This window comes from Oncorhynchus masou, chromosome 28 (assembly GCF_036934945.1).
Source record: "Oncorhynchus masou masou isolate Uvic2021 chromosome 28, UVic_Omas_1.1, whole genome shotgun sequence".
Taxonomy (NCBI): Eukaryota; Metazoa; Chordata; class Actinopteri; order Salmoniformes; family Salmonidae; genus Oncorhynchus; species Oncorhynchus masou.
In genome coordinates this window covers 19,376,654-19,398,837 of record NC_088239.1, presented here as the reverse complement: position 1 = coordinate 19,398,837, position 22,184 = coordinate 19,376,654, and the positions used below count along the sequence as shown (strand labels likewise).

Below are 22,184 nucleotides of genomic sequence, written 5' to 3'. Positions count from 1 at the left end.
TAGCTAGCTCTCCCAATCAACAACTGTTATTGCTTTATGCCTCACTTTATTTATGTCTCTCTCTAATGTCAATATGCCTTGTATACTGTTGTTTAGGATAGTTATCATTGTTTTAGTTCACTGCAGAGCCCCTAGTGCCACTCAACATGCCTCAGATACCTCTTTTGTCCCACCTCCCACACATGCGGTGACCTCACCCAGAATAACTAGTGTGTCCAAAGTTGCAACATCTCTTATCGTCACTCAATACCTAGGTTTACCTCCACTTTACCCACACCCTACCATACCCCTCTCTGTACATTTATCCCCTGAATCTATCCTACCACGTCCAGATACCTGCTCCATTTATTCTCTGTCCCCAACGCACTAGACTGCCAGTTTTGATAGCCACTAGCTGTACCCTCATCCTACTCCTCCTCTGTTCCTCGGGTGATGTGGAGGTTAACTTCTTGGTGACTGGGGGGGAAGTATTGAGTAGCTTGGATGAATAAGGTGCCCAGAGTAACTGCCTGCTACTCAGCCATAAAAGCTAGAATATGCATATAATTAGTATATTTGGATAGAAAACACTCTGAAGTTCTACAACTGTTTGAATGATGTCTGTGAGTATAACAGAACTCATATGGCAGGCATTTTTCAACTCCTAGCCTATCGAAGATACAGTGGGATATTGGTCATGTTGCACTTCCTAAGGCTTCCATTAGATCTCAACAGTCTTTAGAACCTTGTTTGATGCTTCTACTGTGAAGTGGGGGCTCATAAGGGCTGTTTGAGCCCGGTTGTCTGGCAGATTGCCACGAGCTCGTGACGCGCCGTCATCTGAAAGTTAGCTTGCGTTCCATTGCTTTTCTACAGACAATGGAATTCTCCGGTTGGAACATTATTGAATATTTGAACTGATAGACATACCCCAAGCGACTTACAGCTGTAATCGCAGCAAAAGGTGGCGCTACAAATTATTAACTTAAGGGGGCTGAATAATTTTGCACGCCCAATTTTTCAGTTTTTGATTTGTTAAAAAAGTTTGAAATATCCAATAAATGTCGTTCCACTTCATGATTGTGTCCCACTTGTTGTTGATTCTTCACAAAAAAATACAGTTTTATATCTTTATGTTTGAAGCCTGAAATGTGGCAAAAGGTCGCAAAGTTCAAGGGGGCCGAATACTTTCGCAAGGCACTGTATTTGGACATAAATTATGAACTTTATCCAACAAATCAAACAATTATTGTCAAACTGGGATTCCTAGGAGTGCATTCTGATGAAGATCATCAAAGGTAAGTGAATATTTATAATTTCATTTCTGACTTCTGACAATATGGCGGGTATCTTTTTGGCTTGTTTGGTCTCTGAGCGCCGTACTCAGATTATTGCATGGTATGCTTTTTCCATAAAGTTTTTTTTAAATCTGACACAGCGGTTGCATTAAATAGATGTTTTTCTAAAGTTCCATGTATAATAGTTGTATCTTTTATCAATGTTTATTATGAGTATTTCTATAAATTGATGTGGCTCTTCAAAATCACCGCATGTTTTGGAACTACTGAAAATAACACGCCAATGTACAATGAGATTTTTGGTTTTAAACATGCACTTTTTCGAACATACATGTATTATGTAACATGAAATCCTGTGAGTGTCATCTGATGAAGATCATCAAAGGTTAGTGATTCATTTTATCTATATTTCTGCTTTTTGTGACTCCTCTCTTTGACTGGAAAAATGGCTGGGTTTTTCTGTGACTTGGTGGTGACCTAACTTAATCATTTGTGGTGCTTTTGCTGTAAAGCCTTTTTGAAATCAGACACTGTTGCTGGATTAATGAGAATTGTATCTTTAAAATGGTGTAAAATAATTGTATGCTTGAGGAATTTTAATTCTAAGAAAAAATGTTTTTAAATGTATTTGTTGCCCTGCACTTTCACTGGCTGTTGCCGGGGTGGGACGCTACCGTCCCGAATATTCTAGAGAGGTTAAATAATGATGACCTATTCAAAAAACGTAGAACTAAGAAGTGTCCAGACCACTCCAGACCTGACTGCCCTTGACCAGCACAAAAACATCCTGTGGCGGACTGCACTAGCATCGAATTGTCCCTGCAATATGCAACTTTTCAGGGAAGATATGAACAGAAATACACAGGCAGTTAGGAAAGCAAAGGCTAGCTTTTTCAAACAGAAATGTGCATCCTGTAGCACTAATTCCAAAACGATTTGGGACACTAAAGTCCACGGAGAACAAGAGCACCTCCTTCCAGCTGCCCACTGCACTGAGGCGAGGAAACACTGTCACCACCAATAAATCCACAATAATCGGGAGTTTCAAAAAGTATTTCTCTACTGCTGGCCATGCTTTCCTCCTGGCTACCCCAACCCTGGACCCATACAAATCAGCTGGGCTAGACAATCTGGACCCTCTCTTTCTAAAATGATCCGCCGAAATTGTTGCAACCCCTATTACCAGTCTGTTCAACCTCTCTTTCGTATCGTCCGAGATCCCTAAAGATTGGAAAGCTGCCACGGTCATCCCCCTCTTCAAAGGGGGTGACACTCTAGACCCAAACTGTTACAGACCTATATCCATCCTGCCCTGCCTTTTGAAAGGTCTTCGAAAGCCAAGTTAACAAACAGATCACTGACCAGATCACTCAACAGCCTTGGTTTCTCGGGTGACTGCCTCGCCTGGTTCACCAACTACTTCTCAGACAGAGTTCAGTGTGTCAAATCGGAAGGCCTGTTGTCTGGAGCTCTGGCAGTCGCTATGGGGGTGACACAGGGTTCAATTCTCGGGCCGACTCTTTTCTCTGTATATATCAACAAAGTCGCTCTTGCTGCGGGTGATTCCCTGATCCACCTCTACGCAGACAACACCATTCTGTATGCATCTGGTCCTTCTTTGGACACTGTGTTAACAAACCTCTAAACGAGATTCAATGCCATACAACACTCCTTCCGTGGCCTCCAACTGCTCTTAAACACTAGTAAATCTTAATGCATGCTTTTCAACCGATCGTGGCTCTGGACGATTCTGACTTCGAATGTGTGGACAACTACAAATACCTAGGTGTCTGGCTAGACTGTGGACTCTCCTACCAGACTCATTGAACATCTCCAATCCAAAATTAAATCTGGAATAAGCTTCCTTTTTCGCAACTAAGCCTCCTGCACTCACACTGCCAAACATACCCTCGTACAACTGACTTCCTACCGATCCTTAACTTCGGCGATGTCATTTACAAAATTACCTCCAACACTCTACTCAGAAAATTGGATGCAGTCTATCACAGTGCCATCCGTTTTGTCACCAAAGCCCCATATACCACCCACCACAGCGACGTGTATGCTCTCGTTGAACAGGCTAGTAATAGGGGTTGCAACAATTTCGGCTGATAATTTTAGAAAGCGAGGGTCCAGAATGTCTAGCCCAGATTGTCTTGCATGACAATGCCCCATGCACAAAGCAAGGTTCATACAGAAATGGTTTGTCGTGGTCGGTGTGGAAGAACTTGACTGGCCTGCACATAGCCCTGGCCTCAACCCGTTTCACCTTTAGGATGAATTGAAACGCTGACCACAAGCCAGGCCAAATCGCACAACATCAGCGTCCAGACCTCACCAATGCTCTTGTGGCTGAATGGAAGCAAGTACCCGCATCAATGTTCAAACATCTAGTGGAAAGCCTTCCCAGAAGAGTGGAGGCTGTTATAGCAGCAAAGGGGGGACCAACTGCATAATAATGCCCGTGATTTTGGAATGAGGTGTTCGACGAGCAGGTGTGTGACTCTGTATTTTCATAGCTTACAGTTTATTCACTGTTAGTCAGAACCTCTACACTAAATAATTTTCTCTGGGTGTTCGCCAGCTCATGCTTTGTTTGACGAGCAGTCATGTAGTGTACTTCAGGGAATTGTCTGATGCCCTCCCAGCTCCCCTGTCCCAATCCCTCAGAGTCCATCTCCAATAACCACCATTAGATCTTAAAGGAAAACTCCTCCCAAAAATTATATATTTTTGTATTTATTTCATTAGTCCATTGTTGACATGGTCCGAAAATGTTTTGCTTGTCAACAATCCAAGTTTTTAAGATATGTAACTTTCAAAGTACAGAAATCATCCCCATATATACTGGCAAAAAATAAATAATTATGACCTCCTCCTCTCCTAATTTGGCCAGAACTCTTATTCATTTTACAGCAGGTTTGCAAGTCATAACAATGTATAAAACTACATAGTATATAAATTCTTACTTCCCTCTTTCCCAAGCCAACATAAACAAAATTGTTATCAGTAACTAGTAACTAATTGGTAGGTTTACATTTACTTGTTAATTACGTGAACTTTCATAATCTGACCCTCATTAGGGAGAGAAATTTAAAAAATATATTTTAAAAAATGTGGGTTTTTGGTAGTAGAATAACAAGACGAGACTTCTTACAGAAGGCACATCATTTCTGCAAAACTAAATATACAGTGCCTTGTGAAAGTATTCGGCCCTCTTGAACTTTGCGACCTTTTGCCACATTTCAGGCTTCAAACATAAAGATATAAAACTGTATTTTTTTGTGAAGAATCAACAACAAGTGGGACACAATCATGAAGTGGAACCACATTTATTGGATATTTCAAACTTTTTTAACAAATCAAAACTGAAAAATTGTGCGTGCAAAATTATTCAGCCCCCTTAAGTTAATACTTTGTAGCGCCACCTTTTGCTGCGATTACAGCTGTAAGTCGCTTGGGGTATGTCTCTATCAGTTTTGCACATCGAGAGACTGAATTTTTTTCCCATTCCTCCTTGCAAAACAGCTCGAGCTCAGTGAGGTTGGATGGAGAGCATTTGTGAACAGCAGTTTTCAGTTTTTTCCCCAGATTCTCGATTGGATTCAGGTCTGGACTTTGACTTGGCCATTCTAACACCTGGATATGTTTATTTTTGAACCATTCCATTGTAGATTTTGCTTTATGTTTTGGATCATTGTCTTGTTGGAAGACAAATCTCCGTCCCAGTCTCACGTCTTTTGCAGACTCCATCAGGTTTTCTTCCAGAATGGTCCTGTATTTGGCTCCATCCATCTTCCCATCAATTTTAACCATCTTCCCTGTCCCTGCTGAAGAAAAGCAGGCCCAAACCATGATACTGCCACCACCATGTTTGACAGTGGGTATGGTGTGTTCAGGGTGATGAGCTGTGTTGCTTTTACGCCAAACATAATGTGTTGCATTGTTGCCAAAAAGTTAAATTTTGGTTTCATCTGACCAGAGCACCTTCTTCCACATGTTTGGTGTGTCTCCCAGGTGGCTTGTGGCAAACTTTAAACAACACTTTTTATGGATATCTTTAAGAAATGGCTTTCTTCTTGCCACTCTTCCATAAAGGCCAGATTTGTGCAATATACGACTGATTGTTGTCCTATGGACAGAGTCTCCCACCTCAGCTGTAGATCTCTGCAGTTCATCCAGAGTGATCATGGGCCTCTTGGCTGCATCTCTGATCAGTCTTCTCCTTGTATGAGCTGAAAGTTTAGAGGGACGGCCAGGTCTTGGTAGATTTGCAGTGGTCTGATACTCCTTCCATTTCAATATTATCGCTTGCACAGTGCTCCTTGGGATGTTTAAAGCTTGGGAAATCTTTTTGTATCCAAATCCGGCTTTAAACTTCTTCACAACAGTATCTCGGACCTGCCTGGTGTGTTCCTTGTTCTTCATGATGCTCTCTGCGCTTTTAACGGACCTCTGAGACTATCACAGTCATTTTGGTCAACATTGGATCATTCAGAGATCCTCACTGAACTTCTGGAGAGAGTTTGCTGCACTGAAAGTAAAGGGGCTGAATAATTTTGCACGCCCAATTTTTCAGTTTTTGATTTGTTAAAAAAGTTTGAAATATCCAATGAATGTCATTCCACTTCATGATTGTGTCCCACTTGTTGTTGATTCTTCACAAAAAAATACAGTTTTATATCTTTATGTTTGAAGCCTGAAATGTGGCAAAAGGTCGCAAAGTTCAAGGGGGCCGAATACTTTCGCAAGGCACTGTACATGTTGATATTATTTGTCAAGTGCCTTCAACATAATTGTCTTCAAATATTTTTAATACCATAAGATTTTTTCTAGTAGATGTTTAAGCCCCCTTTTCCATGTATGTGACCAGAAATCTAAGCCTTTGCTTAGCCCCATTTTAGGATGGTTGAGTTCCTTCGTTTCTAGAAAAGGTTGGTCATACGCCCATCCTTAAAAACATAGATGCTGGACTAATAAAGAAGGCTTGCACACTGTTAAAGCTCCCAATTCACTGCAGTATGTGGGCCTTCTTATTCTATACTGAGTTCCTTCATTTCCCAAAAATATAGACTCTTCGTTTTCATTTGACATTCGATATGCTCCTATAAACTTCATGTTGGTGCTCATAGATCATTTAACATGGAAATGACCTGTTGTGTTTTACGGCGTGTTTTTAATTCAGGCAACGTGACGTGGAACTACAGTGATAAGCCTAGGAATGCGAAGCGAGGCGGCCATCTCTGTCGGTGCCGGAGGAAGTTGTTCTTCTGCCTGACTAAGTGGATCAGCAAAACCCAATGAGAGTTTCTATCAATTGCTATTACTATCTGCACATTTCATAATTTCTCACATGCCCCCGTGATTGAAGTGAATTAGAAGTGCATGCTTTGTAGAAATGAAAAAAATACATGGTAAAGGCACATGCACTTTGACTGGTTAAAGTCTGTGAATAGCAAAGTCAAGCGTGGCGCATTGTTTCTGACATCATTCCGCTCAGTGCTTTATTACCTAGTGAGTGAACACATCCCCTCAAGGCACTCATAACTTGCAGGATGTAGCCTTCAATGACGGGTTTCAAGAAAACAATCATGGAAAAAAGGGTCTATAGTTCAACATGTGCACAAAGGGATTATCGGAAACAAGAATGTGGGTACGCGTGAATGAACTGAATTGTGTGTGGACACTGAACCTGGCGTATCTGAACTATACCCCTTATGATGACCGAAACAAAGTACACTATTCAAGTACTTCTCAAACTGACTCACTCAGTGTTGACATAGTGGAATTGAAACTACCTACCTACGGTGAAGACGTCGGACCGAAATAGCAGCCTTAATACACATGAAATAGGACAACGATTACTTCACCAAAGTGAAATGACTAAGACAACTGACAGGAAGAGTGACTTCCTCCGTTGCACTTTTGCCAATGTTGCCTGTCCACATTCCACTAGTCTATTCTCAGGTAGGACTGAGCGATATACAGAGTATACCTGTGCGTTCTGGCCGAGTTTCAGGCAGTCATCAGCTTCCGGAGCATGTGGACTGAGCTATCCAGATCGTAACAGCTGACTTTAGACTATTTCTGTACCTGAGCAGTCTTAGACTGGATTGTAGAAAGATTCTGATCCTCTCAATTGCTTTATTTCTACACCAGAGGGACTTTGAACATGTAAACACACACTCATGTTCCCCTGTAACGTACACGGCTACTGTATGATATCAACAGTGTCTATGATAAGGGGAAGAAGTTGGACACTTAACAGCGACTCTGTTGTAAACAGTTGAGGGTGAGTGGTTGATTTATCCGGTGGAGAATTGTTTATTTGCTAAGGTGGATTTATTGTTTAACAATTTATATGCAGCACGTAAATGACAGACTACGCAATCCTTCCTCCCATGTCTGTATTCAGAAAAAATTTTGTTTTTAAAAGGATGAGTTAAAAGACTTATGTTACAGTATGACAGGAATGGCTGTTATACATGTTAAAAAAGGAGAATAAGTCAACTGTGATTTTGAGATTAAAGGATACTTTGTACCTAGACTCATTTCTAAATGGAGAGTTGTGTGTTTTTACTGTAGCTCTGACCTGTTTGGCTGTAAACAGCCCCTGAAGTCATACGATTTCTCTACAGTCTCAATGTGGAGACGATCTTTCAATCACAAGAGTCCTTTGGATCATATCGCTTGATTTGATTATTTCTCTAAAGTAGGAAAGGATACTGCTGTGTGTGTGTGTGTGTGTGTGTGTGTGTGTGTGTGTGTGTGTGTGTGTGTGTGTGTGTGTGTGTGTGTGTGTGTGTGTGTGTGTGTGTGTGTGTGTGTGTGTGTGTGTGTGTGTGTGACAGTTTCGCCCTTGTTGCACTGCCTCTTCCCACAAGAACTGCTTTGCATTATACGGCAGGAGGTGTGAATTTGGAAGGGAAATAATCACTATGCAGTTGATGATAGCAGACTCTCTCTCACACACACACACTGTAATCTGTTACTGCATGTTGCCTAGATTTAGTCAGCATTATGTCGTGCAGTACACTCTGTAAGAGATCGGGATGGACATGCAAGGCTGACCAAAACAGCAGACAGCTCTCATGGTGAAAGTGTATTTATGTTAAAGAGACTACAAAAGTGCCTCTCAAGCCTAATTTGATGTTCTGAATCTGTTTTGGGTTACAGATTGTCACCTGTGACACCCAGCAAACAGCTGAATCTTCTTAAAACTAGGAATGTTGTAACAATCGAGAAGCATCACCATAAAATACTGGAGTGCAATGTCATTCCAGGTGTTATTTAACCCCTTACAGTGCCTTCAGAAAGTATTCACACCCCTTGACTTTTTCCAAATTTTGTTGTGTTCGAGCTTGAATTTGAAATGGTTCAATTGAGATTTTGTGTCATTGGCCTGCACACAAAATTCCACTTTGACATTATGTGGTAATGTTTTAACTTTCTATTTTTTTATTAATTAGAAATGAAAAGCTTAAATGTCTTGAGTCAATAAGTATTCAACACCTTTTTTTGGGGGAAACCTTAAATACGTTCAGGAGTAAAACATGTGCTTAATAAGTTGCATGGACTCACTCTGTGTGCAATAGAAGTGTTGAAACATTTTTTATGACTAACTCATCTCTGTACCCCACACATACATTTATTTATTTATTTATTTATTTAACCTTTTAACTTGGAAATTCAGATAAGAACAAATTGTATTTTAAAATGACGTCCTACCAAAAGGTCTCCTGCGGGGACAGGAGGCCTTTTGTGACAAAACAGACATCATGACAAGAGAGACAACGCAACACTACATAAAAAGAGACCTAAGACAACAACATAGAATGGCAGCAACACAACATGTTAGCAGCTCAAAACACGGTACAAACATTATTAGGCTCAGACAACAGCACAAAGGGCAAGAAAGTAGAGACAACAATACATCAAGCAAAGCAGCCACAGCTGTCAGTAAGAGTCTTTGAATGAAGAGATTGAGATAAAACTGTCCAGTTTTGAGTGTTTGTTGCAGCTCATTCCAGTCGCTAGCTGCAGCGAACTGAAAAGAGGAGTGACCCAGGGAGGTGTGTGCTTTCGGGACCTTTAACAGAATGTGACTGGCAGAACGGGTGTTGAATATGGAGGATGTGGGCTGCAGTAGATATCTTCGATAAGGGGGTGTGAGGTCTAAGAGTTTTATAAATAAGCATCAACCAGTGGGTCTTGCGACAGGTATACAGAGATGACCAGTTTACAGAGGAGTATAGAGTGCAGTGATGTGTCCTATAAGGAGTATTGGTGGCAAATCTGATGACCGAATGGCAAAGAACATCTAGCCGCTCAAGAGCACACTTACCTGCCGATCTGTAAATACTGTCTCCGTAATCTAGCATGGATAGGATGGTCATCTGAATCAGGGTTAGTTTGGCAGCTGGGGTGAGAGAGGAGCGATTACGATAGAGGAAACCAAGTCTAGATTTAACTTTAGCCTGCAGCTTTTATATGCGCTGAGAGGAGGACAGTGGGCCGTCTAGCCATACTCCCAAATACTTGTATGAGGTGACTACCTCAAGCTCTAAACCCTCAGAGGTAGTAATCACACCTGTGGGGAGAGGGGCATTATTCTTACCAAACCACATGACCTTTGTTTTGTAGGTGTTCAGAACAAGGTTAAGGGTAGAGAAAGCTTGTTGGACAATGCTTTGTTGTAGAGCATTTAACACAAAATCCGTGGAGGGGCCAGCTGAGTATAAGACTGTATCATCTGCATATACAGTACATGGATGAGAGAGCTTCCTACTGCCTGAGCTATGTTGTTGATGTAAATTAAGAGCGTGGGTCCTAGGGTTGAGCCTTGGGGTACTCCCTTGGTTACTGGCAGTGGCTGAGACAGCAGATTTTCTGACTTTATACACTGCACTATTTCAGGTAGTTAGCAAACCAGACCAAAGACCCCTCAGAGACACCAATACTCCTTTGCTGGCCCACAAGAATGGAATGGTATACCGTGTTAGATTTTCAAGACTATTAAAAAAAATAAAACTATGGCAAGACTTAAAAATGTCTGTCTAGCAGTGATCAACAACCAACGGGGTATGGTGTGTAGATGGGTGAGGGGCAAACAATTATATTTGATACATTTTGAATTCAGGCTGTAACACAACAGAATATGATAAGTCATGGGTATAAATACTTTCTGAAGGCACTGTATATTTAACCTGTTGGCTTGATTATGTAAATTGTGTTAGATTCAAATGTTATCACAATTTCTAAACTCTCTAAAGTCTGTTTTGTTCTACTGAATGCACTTGGTTAGGTTAACATAGCTCCTGTAGCCTAACTTGATTGAAACAAATTTACTCAATATGGTCCACAGCCACTCCTGGCTTGAAACTGGGAAGTGAATTTTTACTTCTCAACCCATTAACAATGTCACATTTTCATTAGGGAAATGTTCTCTTAAGGTTGTTGTTTACTTTGTTTTTTAGTCTATGATTCATTGTATTATGGGCACATTTCAGTGGTTTCTCATAGACTTCCCTTTTTATTTTCATTCACCATTTTTGTTTGGTTTTGTCAACAGGGCAGGAGTTTACAGTCCAATACCACTAAATCTCTAGTCTAGATAGATATGTTTTCTACAAGCGGTATTAGGTAACACTTAGACCATTTGGTAATGATTACACATACCATACTACGGCTTTACAGGCCAAACAGGATGTATCTGCTGCTGAAACATTATCAAGAGTAGCCTGTTTCTCACAATGGACCTCAATTCCATGAATAATAACACACACAGAATTTGCTGCTTTCCCTTCCAATTAAATTAATTCATCTTGAGATGTTACCGGCTGTGTTTGTAATGTAACTAGCAGCTTTGCCAATAGAGGAAAAGATCATTTGATTAGCAACGCACATTCCCCACCCACCTGAGGATCTCTCCTTTTCAGCCATCTATTTCCTGTTTTGACCGGAGCAAAATCCACTTGTTACTTAAATCTCGATGGATTCATTGCTTTCATTTTGCTCTTTCCCATTCTTGTTTGTTTTTTGTTTTTTTCCCGTTAATGTAACGATCGCGGAACTTGTCAATCACACTCTGGTAATGGCTGAAATGGACTCAATGGAATACATTGGCTTTCCGTTGCATCTATAAGAACCCTAAAGCTTCGTCTGGGATTTAACACACCATCTCGACAGTTACATCACAAAAAAAGAGAAGAAAGATCCAGGAACTTTATTTTTAAGGGTGTTAATATTTGTGCAATTTTGATTTAATACATTTAAAATGTTTATAAATTATATGTGCTGTAATGAAGGCAACTACCGAAAATGAACACTCTGATTATAGTGATATTATGTCTGATCTCACAAACAGTATAAAGTCTGACTGTTAAGGTTTAATTTAGAGCCAAGCGTTTTGATGTTTTAGTCGGATGGTTGTCCTTCTCTTGACACACTTGTTGAATTATTCAAGAGAACGTGACAGCGTAGGTAGGCCTCGAGACAGAGCAGGTCTTTGGTGGTTGAAGCCCTTTTTAAATCAAATCAAATTGTATTTGTCACATGCAACAGGTGTAGACCTGACAGTGAAATGCTTACTTACAAGCCCATAACCAACAATGCATTTCAAGTATTAGAGTTAAGAAAAACATTTACTTAATAAACTAAAGTAAAAAATAAAATGAAAAGTAACACAATAAAATGACGAGGCTATATACAGGGTGTACCGGTATCAAGTCAATGAGCGGGGGTACATGTTAGTTGAGGTAATGTGTGTGTGTTTTTTAAATATTATTTCTTTAAAAAAAATTGACGATGTCAAATTATCAGTGTAATTACACACAAATTGATGTCAGACATGGGCACCCACCCAATACTCTGTTGTGGATAAATGCAGGAGCATATTTCAGGAGCAGGACAAGACACCCTCTTTGTGACTGATGACTGACATAAGGGCATGTATGTGACAGGCCTAAGTGGCTTATATGATCACGATGGTCATAATACTTCTTGACAGTGTCATAAAGTGTATTTTTCTTAGTGCAAGTGAAGTGACACAGGATTATAATAATGTTTCATGAGTGTCATAAAGTGTATTTTATACAATTGATTTGAAATATATGATGAAAGAAAATGACTGTAAAGAATTCATTACATCAACAATTTCAGAAACAAACCTTCAACTTAATTTGAATAAATGTGTAGGTGTCATAACCAGATATAAAATAACGCAATGTAATGTCACAACAGGTGGAAATATATGGGTTATAACCATATTATGACAGGTTGTCAGCTGTTATGACACTGGGTGTCAAGTAAAGTATTAAAGAATTGTTTTTTAAAACCTTTTTTAAAATTTATTTTAAATTTTACCCCTTTTTCTCCCCAATTTTGTGGTATCAAATTGTTTTTTAGTAGCTACTATCTTGTCTCATCGCTACAACTCCCGTAATAACCATAGGCAGATCTGAGAGAGGTTTGAGAGGGTCTGCAGACTAAATAGAGTAGGCTCCTGGCCTACTGCTTCTTAACACAGCGCCATCCAACCCGGAAGCCAGCCGCACCAATGTGTCGGAGGAAACACCATGCACCTGGCAACCTTGGTTAGCGCGCACTGTGCTCGGCCCGCCACAGGAGTCGCTGGTGCGCGATGAGACAAGGATTTCCCTACCGGCCAAACCCTCCCTAACACGGACGACGCTAGGCCAATTGTGCATCGCCCCACGGACCTCCCGGTCGCGGCTGGTTACGACAGAGTCTCTGGTACAGCGCCCTTAACCACTGCACCACCTGGGAGGCCCTTGTTTTTTAAACCTTTTAACAATTTCAGTCGACCGTTGCTACTTTGATGAAGAAGGATGAGCCTCCATTTTACAATATTATTAACGACCATTTTCAATTTAAACAAACTTGACAGTGACGTAGCGCTAGACTTCAACAATAGAGATTGTGTTGGTGGAGGAGGACGTGAATTCATCCCGCAATACATGAGTATATTTGGCTGTGCGTTTCCCGACACGATTTGGACAAAAGAGGACACAACACAAGATGATGAATTACCATTAAGAAGAGCCATAGAGTAGACATTAGTCATGGGCAGCCACTGTTAGTCAGCCTGACTTATGATGACGATCGCTTATGTCATGACCAGCATTTGAGCACTGACCAGGTCCTGAGTTCAGATCCATTATCTAACTAATGACCATTAGAGACCCAAAACATTCCTCTATAACTTCTAAAACATTACTGATGTGACTGGTTATCTTCCGCTCCTCACACATACAAACTCCCACCCGCCCCCGCCCGCCCACACACACACACACACACCACTCAAGGAGCCTATACATTCCCAATCAAGTGTATTAATCAGTGAGAAGCAGCCATTACAGCCTTGTTCCTATTGATCTGTTGTTTGAGGATGTAGCATGCTGTTAATGCCCCTGCTTTTAAACCAGCCCTTTACTGAAGACGAGCGCTCTATGTGCTGACACAGCCCATCTTTTGTTTGTTTGTGTGTGTGTGTGTGTGTGTGTGTGTGTGTGTGTGTGTGTGTGTGTGTGTGTGTGTGTGTGTGTGTGTGTGTGTGTGTGTGTGTGTGTGTGTGTGTGTGTGTGTCTTGCTTATTTTAAGGCCATTACAACCATAATGTCCATAGGCAGATCTGTGGGATCTGAGAGAGGTTCGAGAGGGTCTGCAGACTAAATAGAGTGGCTCCTGGCCTGCGGCGCTAGACTAGACTTGCTGTGTGTCCGGCAGTAGAAGAATTGGCCCTAAGGCTCTTGCTCTTCACTAGCCAGTAACAAGGGCCTCTTGTGTGCATCTGCTGCTGTGGTGGGGGCGCCCCACTCTGACCAGGTGTGTTGGAAATGGACAGTCCCTGTGTCTTTGTCACCAAAGGGACGTTGAAGAAATAGACAGAGAAGGCCTATAGCTGGTTGCGTAAATTATTGATAGCAGTTGTTGTTGGTTGGGTTTAAGCATTATCCTACAAAACTGGTAGATGTAGAATAAGCTGAGTTGGACCATATGTACCAGACCTCTGAGTTTATTTCTGGAAAGCCAGATGTTTTAGCCCCTAGCAGCCAGAGGACTAATTAAGGAAAAGTAGGCTTTTAGTTTCAACCTCTAAACTGATTTAAGACCAACACGTGTTGATGTTATATGCACAGCTTTAAAGTTAAGAGGAAATAAACAATCAGTCTACATTTTAGACACATGTCCTAACGTCAGCAATTTGGCATGCACGTGATTTTGATTTCATCTATCCTAAAAGTGTATGGACAATTTAATCAATAAGAGAGATGGAAAAAGGTTTTAGCTGATTATAAACTTAGGAAGAAGAGAGAGGGAGACTCCAAAGTAGCTCTGGCAAATTTTGATGGCACACGTCCAATACTTCACCTTTCAGCAGTGGGACAAGGACATTGGCTAGACAGGAGAGCAGTGTTGTTGGTCTGACATGTTTAAATCTGCAGTGAGTGAGGCCAAACACATGTAAATGGTTTTGCTTTTTGGGGGTATTGTTGTTGGATTGCAGACTTGGCTCTTTGGCCCTGGTGTTAACATTCTTTGAGGAATTAGGTGATGATTGGAGGGTCCCTGAGCTTTCTACTCCGATTACAGACCTTTGTGCCCTCTCTCTCTCTCTTTCTGTCTGCTCTCTACTCTCTGCTTTCTCTCCGTCAAGCCCAGACCAGCTCCACATGTTTCCAGTTTAGTCTTTTCGTCACCGTTGACCTACATATAATGTTGGGGGGCATATGCTCCAATTTGATTTCCTGGAGCTGAAATTTCCGCTTTGGTCGTTAAAGAAATATGATATTTTCTCTCTGATTTGAATGACTTTGTAGCGTCAGTATTTCTGAGCCACATTTCTCTACAGAAACTCATCCCATGTTTTTCAAAAAATGTTGAAGATATTTAAATGAAATTATTGTTTAGAGCAGAGCTTTTTGCAAGCTATTTACTTATGAAAAGACATCTGAGTCTAACAATGTTAATGTAATTGAAGTTTTTGCTATTCCCTGATTTTCTCATTTAAGTGTGCTCTGCATTTGTAGTATGAGTAGTCAACTGTACAAACTAATTAGTGTATTTACAGGGATCTTATAAATAAATTACAGTAGTATTGTGAGTGCTATTCCTAATTAGACTCATTTTGGGTTAGGTTTTCTTAAATGTAGCACAACTGCCATTTTCTCTCACGCTCTCTCTCATCAAAAAGAGAGGGAGAGGTGTTAACACGGGGGACATGTAATGACCTATAAAGATGAAAGCAGAGAAGAGGAATGGTAGCCAGTGAATGTGTGAGAGGGAGCAGTACGGGGGGAAGGGAGAAGGGGAAAGGGTGAACAAGAGGAGGAGGAGGGGAGAAAGAGACTGGAGGAGGAGGAGGGGAGAAAGAGACTGGAGGAGGAGGAGGGGAGAAAGAGACTGGAGGAGGAGGGGAGAAAGAGACTGGAGGAGGAGGGGAGAAAGAGACTGGAGGAGGAGGAGGGGAGAAAGAGACTGGAGGAGGAGGGGAGAAAGAGACTGGAGGAGGAGGGGAGAAAGAGACTGGAGGAGGGGGGGAGAAAGCTGGACACTGAAAACTTGTGCCTCCCGCAGAGGGTGAGTGTGACGGCTGGAGGGAGAGAAAGAGAGGGGGGGTGAAAGATGAGCTTGTGTTCCGCAAAGACTCTCAGTCCATTGGAGGATATTCTGAGATTGAGTTGTGTGTGTGTCTCTCTCTCTCCCTGACTGGCTTCAAACAGCTTTGTTTATATACAAGATGCAGGCACCACTCTCTCACATCTCTAGAGTTCACTCGATCTTCTCTTCAGCTGGATGAAGAACTGAAAGGTAATCTGCCCTTTCCTCCTCTGAAATACACTCGTAGTGTGTGTGTGTTCCCATTAATTGTCGTGAAGTGGAACATTAACATGGACTGTATGAGGTGTTAATGGTTACTTATTGTATTCACTAAGGTATTTCCATTGAACATTCGTTACTTTGGTTTATAACCAGTGGTCTTAGATTACACCTTCTTATCTTGCGTTTTGGTATTTGTATGAATGTTTGATTTTTATCGGAGGCAGAGATATTTCAGAGCAATTTTTATAAGTTTATTATATCTTACCTCCTGAAGGGGTTGCACTAAATTCAATGTTGACAGTAGTGGAACTGTAGCCACATTGTTCAGTCATTTTAGCAGATGCTCTTATCCAGAGCAATTAGAGTAAAGTGCCTTGCTCAATCAAGGGCACATGGACATATTTCACTTAGTCAGCTCAGGGATTCAAACCAGCAACCTTTAGGTTACTGGCCCAATCTCTTAATTACTAGGCTACCACCCAGTCATCCTCTCCCTACAGTACATTACTTGCACCTTAGTTAGGAATATCTCTGTCCAAAACTCTTACTCATGAACTTGAATTTCTTTAGGTTACTTGAACTTGAATTTCTTTACAAAACCTCCTTCACATGACCTAAAGGGAAATGGCTGCCAAGAACTGTGTGTCTCTGTCATACATACCTTTACTGATCTCACACTTCTCTATTTGTGCATTATAAGGCTTCTTTAATTATGGGCTTTAACCAGATGTGTTTATCGATGTTTTGAAGACTGGAGATGAACCACTCTGTGGATCAACCAATGTGACTTTGTAGTGTGTCTACTATTGACTTTGGATTTTCCCCCTCAAGGCATAAGTGTTGAAAATGGAGTACTCAAATAATCATTCTGTTCTAGAAAAATAACATGGCCCTATATTCACAAGGTGTCTCAGAGTATGAGTGCTGATCTAGAATCAGGTTTTTTATTTTATTTTATCTTTAAGCTCATAAGATTAATGGACAGAGAAGAGTCAGATGCCCTTATCCTAGATCAGCACGGCTACTCTGAGACAGTGTAAATACAGGTCCTGACCTTTTTATATTACCTTACTTGCCAGCATCATAGCAGGTGATCTAGCTAGATAAAATACCCTGTTGTTCACAGGCAGTGTAGGGTGAAGATCTGTTGTGCTGCCGTCCACTGATGGGTGTAAATGGCTCGCATCAGAAGGCATTGGAGGGTGAACAGAGGCCTTGTGTTGATGCCAATCACAGATCTGAATCCTTCCTTCAGCCTGTATAGCTGTGCCCCATAAAGTCAGATGCTTATCAAGAATAGATCTTGTTTTGAAATGAGGAATGAACAAGGAACACTCAGTCACACATATATGTATACACACACACACAGACACACATGTCCCATTGATTGGGGTGAAAGTGTGCAGATGAGGTATAGCATCTGAACCTGCTCTTCAACAAGTACAGCATATTTCTACATATTTCTACAGCATATTTCTACATGTCAATAGACCAGCTGACACTCCCAATGCATTTTTATTTCATTCTGCTCACATGGAATCCTAGCAAAATGGTTTGTGTGTGTGTTCATTAAAATGTGTATGATATCTGCGTGAGGACACCTCTGTCATTAGGCCTACAATATATCAGTAGTGATAGTTAGAGGCTCAGTGTTCTAGCTGCTTAGCTAATACTTTGCCTTGGTGTGCTCTACAACCATCATACTAAGTACTCTTCCTGTAATGGAGAGCATAGTCCTATACTTTTGGCCATGCAGTGTATGTGGACACCCCTTCAAATTAGTGGATTCGGCTATTTCAGCCGTATAAAATCGAGCACACAGCCATGCAATCTCCATAGACAAACATTGCCAGTAGAATGGCCCACTGAAGAGTTCAGTGACTTTCAACGTGGCAACGTCATAGGATGCCACCTTTCCATCAAGTCAGTCCGTCAAATTTCTGCCCTGCTTGTACAGCTACGAAGTTGTAGGCCACACAAGCTCACAGAACGGGACCGCCGAGTGCTTTCCTTGGTTGAAACACTCACTGCCTCTTGACGCAACGTCAGCACAAGAATTGTTCATCGGGAGCTTCATGAAATGGGTTTCCATGGCTGAGCAGCCGCACACAAGCCTAAGTTCACCGTGCACAAAGTCAAGCGTCAGCTGAAGTGGTGTAAAGCTCGCCGCAATTGGACTCTGGAGCAGAGTGGCAATGCGTTCGCTGGAGTGATGTATCATACTTCAACAACTGGCAGTCTGACAGACGAATCTGGATTTGGCAGATGCCAGGAAAATACTACCTGTCCCAATGCATAGTGCCAACTGTGAAGTTTGATGGAGGTCGAATAATGGTCTGAGGCTGTTTTTCATAGTTTGGTCTAAATGCTCCAGCATACAATGACGTTCTAGACGATTCCGTGCTTCCAACTTCGTGGCAACAGTTTGGGGAAGACCCTTTTCCTGTTTCAGCTTGACAATTCCCTCATGCACAAAGGAAGGTCCATACAGAAATGGTTTGTCGAGATCAGTGTGGAAGAACTTGACTGGCCTGCACAGAGCCTTGACCTCAACCCCATCGAACACTTTCGGAATGAATTGGAACGCCGACTACGAGCCAAACCTAATCGTCCAAGATCAGGGCCCGACTTCACTAAAGCTGTTGTGGCTGAATGGAAGCAAGTCCCCGAAGCAATATTCCAACATCTAGTGGAAAGCCTTCCCAGAAGAGGGGAGGCTGTTATAACAGCAAAGGGGGGACCAACTCCATATTAATGCCCATGATTTTAGTATGAGATGTTCAACGAGCAGTGTTTGCTATTCCTTGAAATCTCATGTGATAACATCATGAGTGTTAGGTAAAGGGGCACCCAGGGGAACAAAAGCCCATTAAAACAAAGTTCCTCTCTGAAAGCTCCATCCGGACCCCCAGCATGCACCACTCTAATCAATAATATCTTCCTAAGTGAGGCCAGGGCCAGCTTTCTGGCGCACGCAAACACATGCACACGCGCAATATTTGAGTACAAAACAAGCATGGCTAGTTTTCCCTGAACACTGATGTATTGGTGGCCCCTTATGTTCTTGCAAACAACGTTGTCCATTGTGCAGCAAAGTAACAAATACAATTTACATATTTTAATGAAATTGGGAAGGTTTATATGCTGACTAGATAGTAGGAAACAACTGAGAGCCCTGGGGAAGACCCCTTGAACCTCCTCCTCGCCTCCATGTCCCTCCTCCAGTTGTGGAGGTGGAGATAAGGGTGTGTGTGTGTGTGTTTGACTGGATGTCTATGTGACACTGCCCTCAGTACTCTTCTACAGTCGTTTCCCATCCTATTATTCTTTGGACCAGGAACCCCCTATCCCAGCATTGTCCTGGCCCATCAGATCAGACCCCACCAGACAGGGGGCCAGCTATTCCGGGTAACAGGGCCGACAGGCCACATCAAGGTGCTGCTCTCCTGACCACTCATAACTCTGCCTCTGAAATGAAAGGGTCTGTGATGTGACCATGCCCCACTATAATTAGGGGGTTGTAATGAGAACCAGACTGTGACTAGAAGCAGACAGACCTGTGAATGGATTCCATATGATGTTTATGTCAAGGAGTGATCACACGTGTGCACACACAGTCTGCATGCTCGTACATGCAGGCACCCTCTTTTGTGTTCATACACAGGCTATAGGAACGGCATCCGCAACTTGCATTTCTCCTTTTGATTTTGATATTCATTATAGTGACTTGTACGGCAGGTAGCCTAGTGGTTAGAGCATTGGGCCAGTAACTGAAAGGTTGGTGGATCGAATCCCCGAGCTGACATGTTAAAAAATCTGTCGTTCTGCCCCTGAACAAGGCAGTTAACCAACTGTTCCTCGGTCGTTATTGTAAAAAAGAATTTGTTCTTAACTGACTTTCCAAGTTAAATAAAGGTTCAATTAAAAACGTATATAATAATTGATCATTGTGACAAGTGTGCTTGTTAGATGGTGTAGGTACCGCTTTGTTTGAAGTGCATCTTAGGAAGGCTTCATAAAGCATTCATACATGTCATAACTGTGTGACATAATCATACATTTATTTGTTCATATTCATATTCATCCTTTATTTAGAGTTGGCTTAACTGTGAAAAACCGCTGGATAAAAAAAAAAATTATTAATTTGTTTACATTCGTTCTAGTGAGCATTTCTCCTTTGCCAAGATAATCCATCCACCTGGCAGGTATGGCATATCAAGAAGCTGATTTAAACACCATGATCATTACACAGGTGCACCTTGTGTTTGTATTTGTATTTATTATGGATCCCCATTAGCCAAGGCAGCAGCTGTACAAGGCAAGGATGGGGGCAATAAAAGGCAACTCTAAAATGTGCAGTTTTGTCACATAATGCCACAGATGTCTCAAGTTTTGAGGGAGCGTCCAATTGGCATGGTGACTGCAGGAATGTCCACCAGAGCTGTTGCCAGGGTATTGAATGTTAATTTCTCTACCATAAGCCATCCTTTCAGAAAATTTGGCAATACGTCCAACCGGCCTCACATCCGCAGACCACGTGTAACCATGCCAGCCCAGAACCTCCACATCCAGGTTCTTCACCTGCGGTATAATCTGAGACCAGCCACCCGTACAGCTGATGAAACTGAGGAGTATTTCTGTCTGTAATAAAGCCCTTTTGTGGGGGAAAACTAATTCTGATTGGCGGGCTAGGCTCCCGAGTGGGTGTGTCTGGCTCCCCAGTGGGTGTGCCTGGCTCCTAAGTGGGTGGGCCTATGCCCTCCCAGGCCCACCCATGGCTGCGCCCCTGCTCAGTCATGTGAAATCCATAGATTAGGGCCTAATGAATTTATTTTAATTGACTGATTTCCTTATATGAACTATAACTGAGTAAAATCGTTGAAATTGTTGCATTTTATATCTTTGTTCCGTATAAATGGGTCACCAATACCAGCCTATTGACTAACTGACCTCCCCCTCATCTCCCTCCCCACCCCAGGAAGGTGCAGTACCAGGAGATAGGCCTACTGGGCAGGATGAGTTCCAGGGGTGCCAGGCCCTCTTCTCCCCCCAGCTCGCTGGAGCGCCCGGCGTCACAGGACTCCATGGAGGACTACTGGAGCGAGGTCAAGAACATCGAGGAGGATGGCGAGCAGGGCCACGAGGACCTGCTGGAGAGGGGCAGCATGGATGGTCTGTACCAACCAGGGTTGTATTCATTCAGGCATGCAACAGAAAAACCATAGAGGTGGTTACAAATGTAGATTTTGATCGATACTATATACTGATTTGTCTAAATTATTCTTCCTCCACATTCCAGAGGCCGAGCTTGAGGAGGCGTGGCTGCAGGAGGCGGGTCTGTCCACATTGGTGTCGGGGGAGTTGGGGGAGGGGCCTGCAGAGGCGCTGCTCTCCACGCTGACGCGCTCGCAGGCAGCCATGGTGAAGAAGCGTGTGGACAACTACACCCTGACCATGAGGAAGAGGAACAAGCAACCGGCCAGACATGTCCAAGACGTCTTCTCCACGCCAGATACATTGGTGGGTGCTTTGGGTTACGGCAAGGGTGCTTTGAGTTAAGCACTCAGTAGTTGTGTTTATGGAGTTGGTCTCTATATTTCCGATTTGAAATCCTAACAGGAAACATGTTGACATGACGTCTGTCTTATGTCTGGCTAATTTTTTTTAGCTGACTTGGTTAATTGACTATCAGTAGCTAGGTATCCATCTGTTATTGTGAAGTGGAAACTAAGAGCAACATCAGCTCAGCCGTGAAGTGCTAGGCCACACAAGCTCACAGAACGGGACCGCCAAGTGCTGAAGCGCGTAGCGTGTAAAAAAACGCCTGTCCTCGGTTGCAACAATCACTACCGAGTTCCAAACGGTCTCTGGAAGCAACGTCAGCACAATAACTGTTCGTCGGGAGCTTGATGAATTACACTTCACCATCTGGCAGTCCGACAGACGAATCTGGGTTTGGCGGATGCCAGGAGAACGCTACCTGCCCGAATGCATAGTGCCAACTTTAAAGTTTACTGGATGAGGAATAATGGTCTGGGGCGGTTCTTCATGGTTTGGGCTAGG

General features: G+C 42.4%; 1 protein-coding gene across 3 annotated transcripts in view; it reads left to right on the top strand.

Moving 5' to 3' along the window:
* LOC135517305 (rho GTPase-activating protein 18-like) overlaps positions 1 to 22,184 on the top strand; it is a 52,362-nt gene that overhangs the window by 17,245 nt on the left and 12,933 nt on the right. The window contains exons 1-3 of one of the 3 annotated variants that reach the window (XM_064941487.1): positions 7,256 to 7,569; positions 21,100 to 21,293; positions 21,421 to 21,641. In XM_064941487.1, the coding sequence (XP_064797559.1) occupies positions 21,137 to 21,293; positions 21,421 to 21,641 (378 nt within the window). In that variant the 5' untranslated portion in view covers positions 7,256 to 7,569; positions 21,100 to 21,136. Of the gene's footprint in view, positions 1 to 7,255; positions 7,570 to 15,919; positions 16,110 to 21,099; positions 21,294 to 21,420; positions 21,642 to 22,184 lie in introns of those variants that run through there. The other 2 variants (XM_064941488.1, XM_064941486.1) reach the window with 2 other exon arrangements.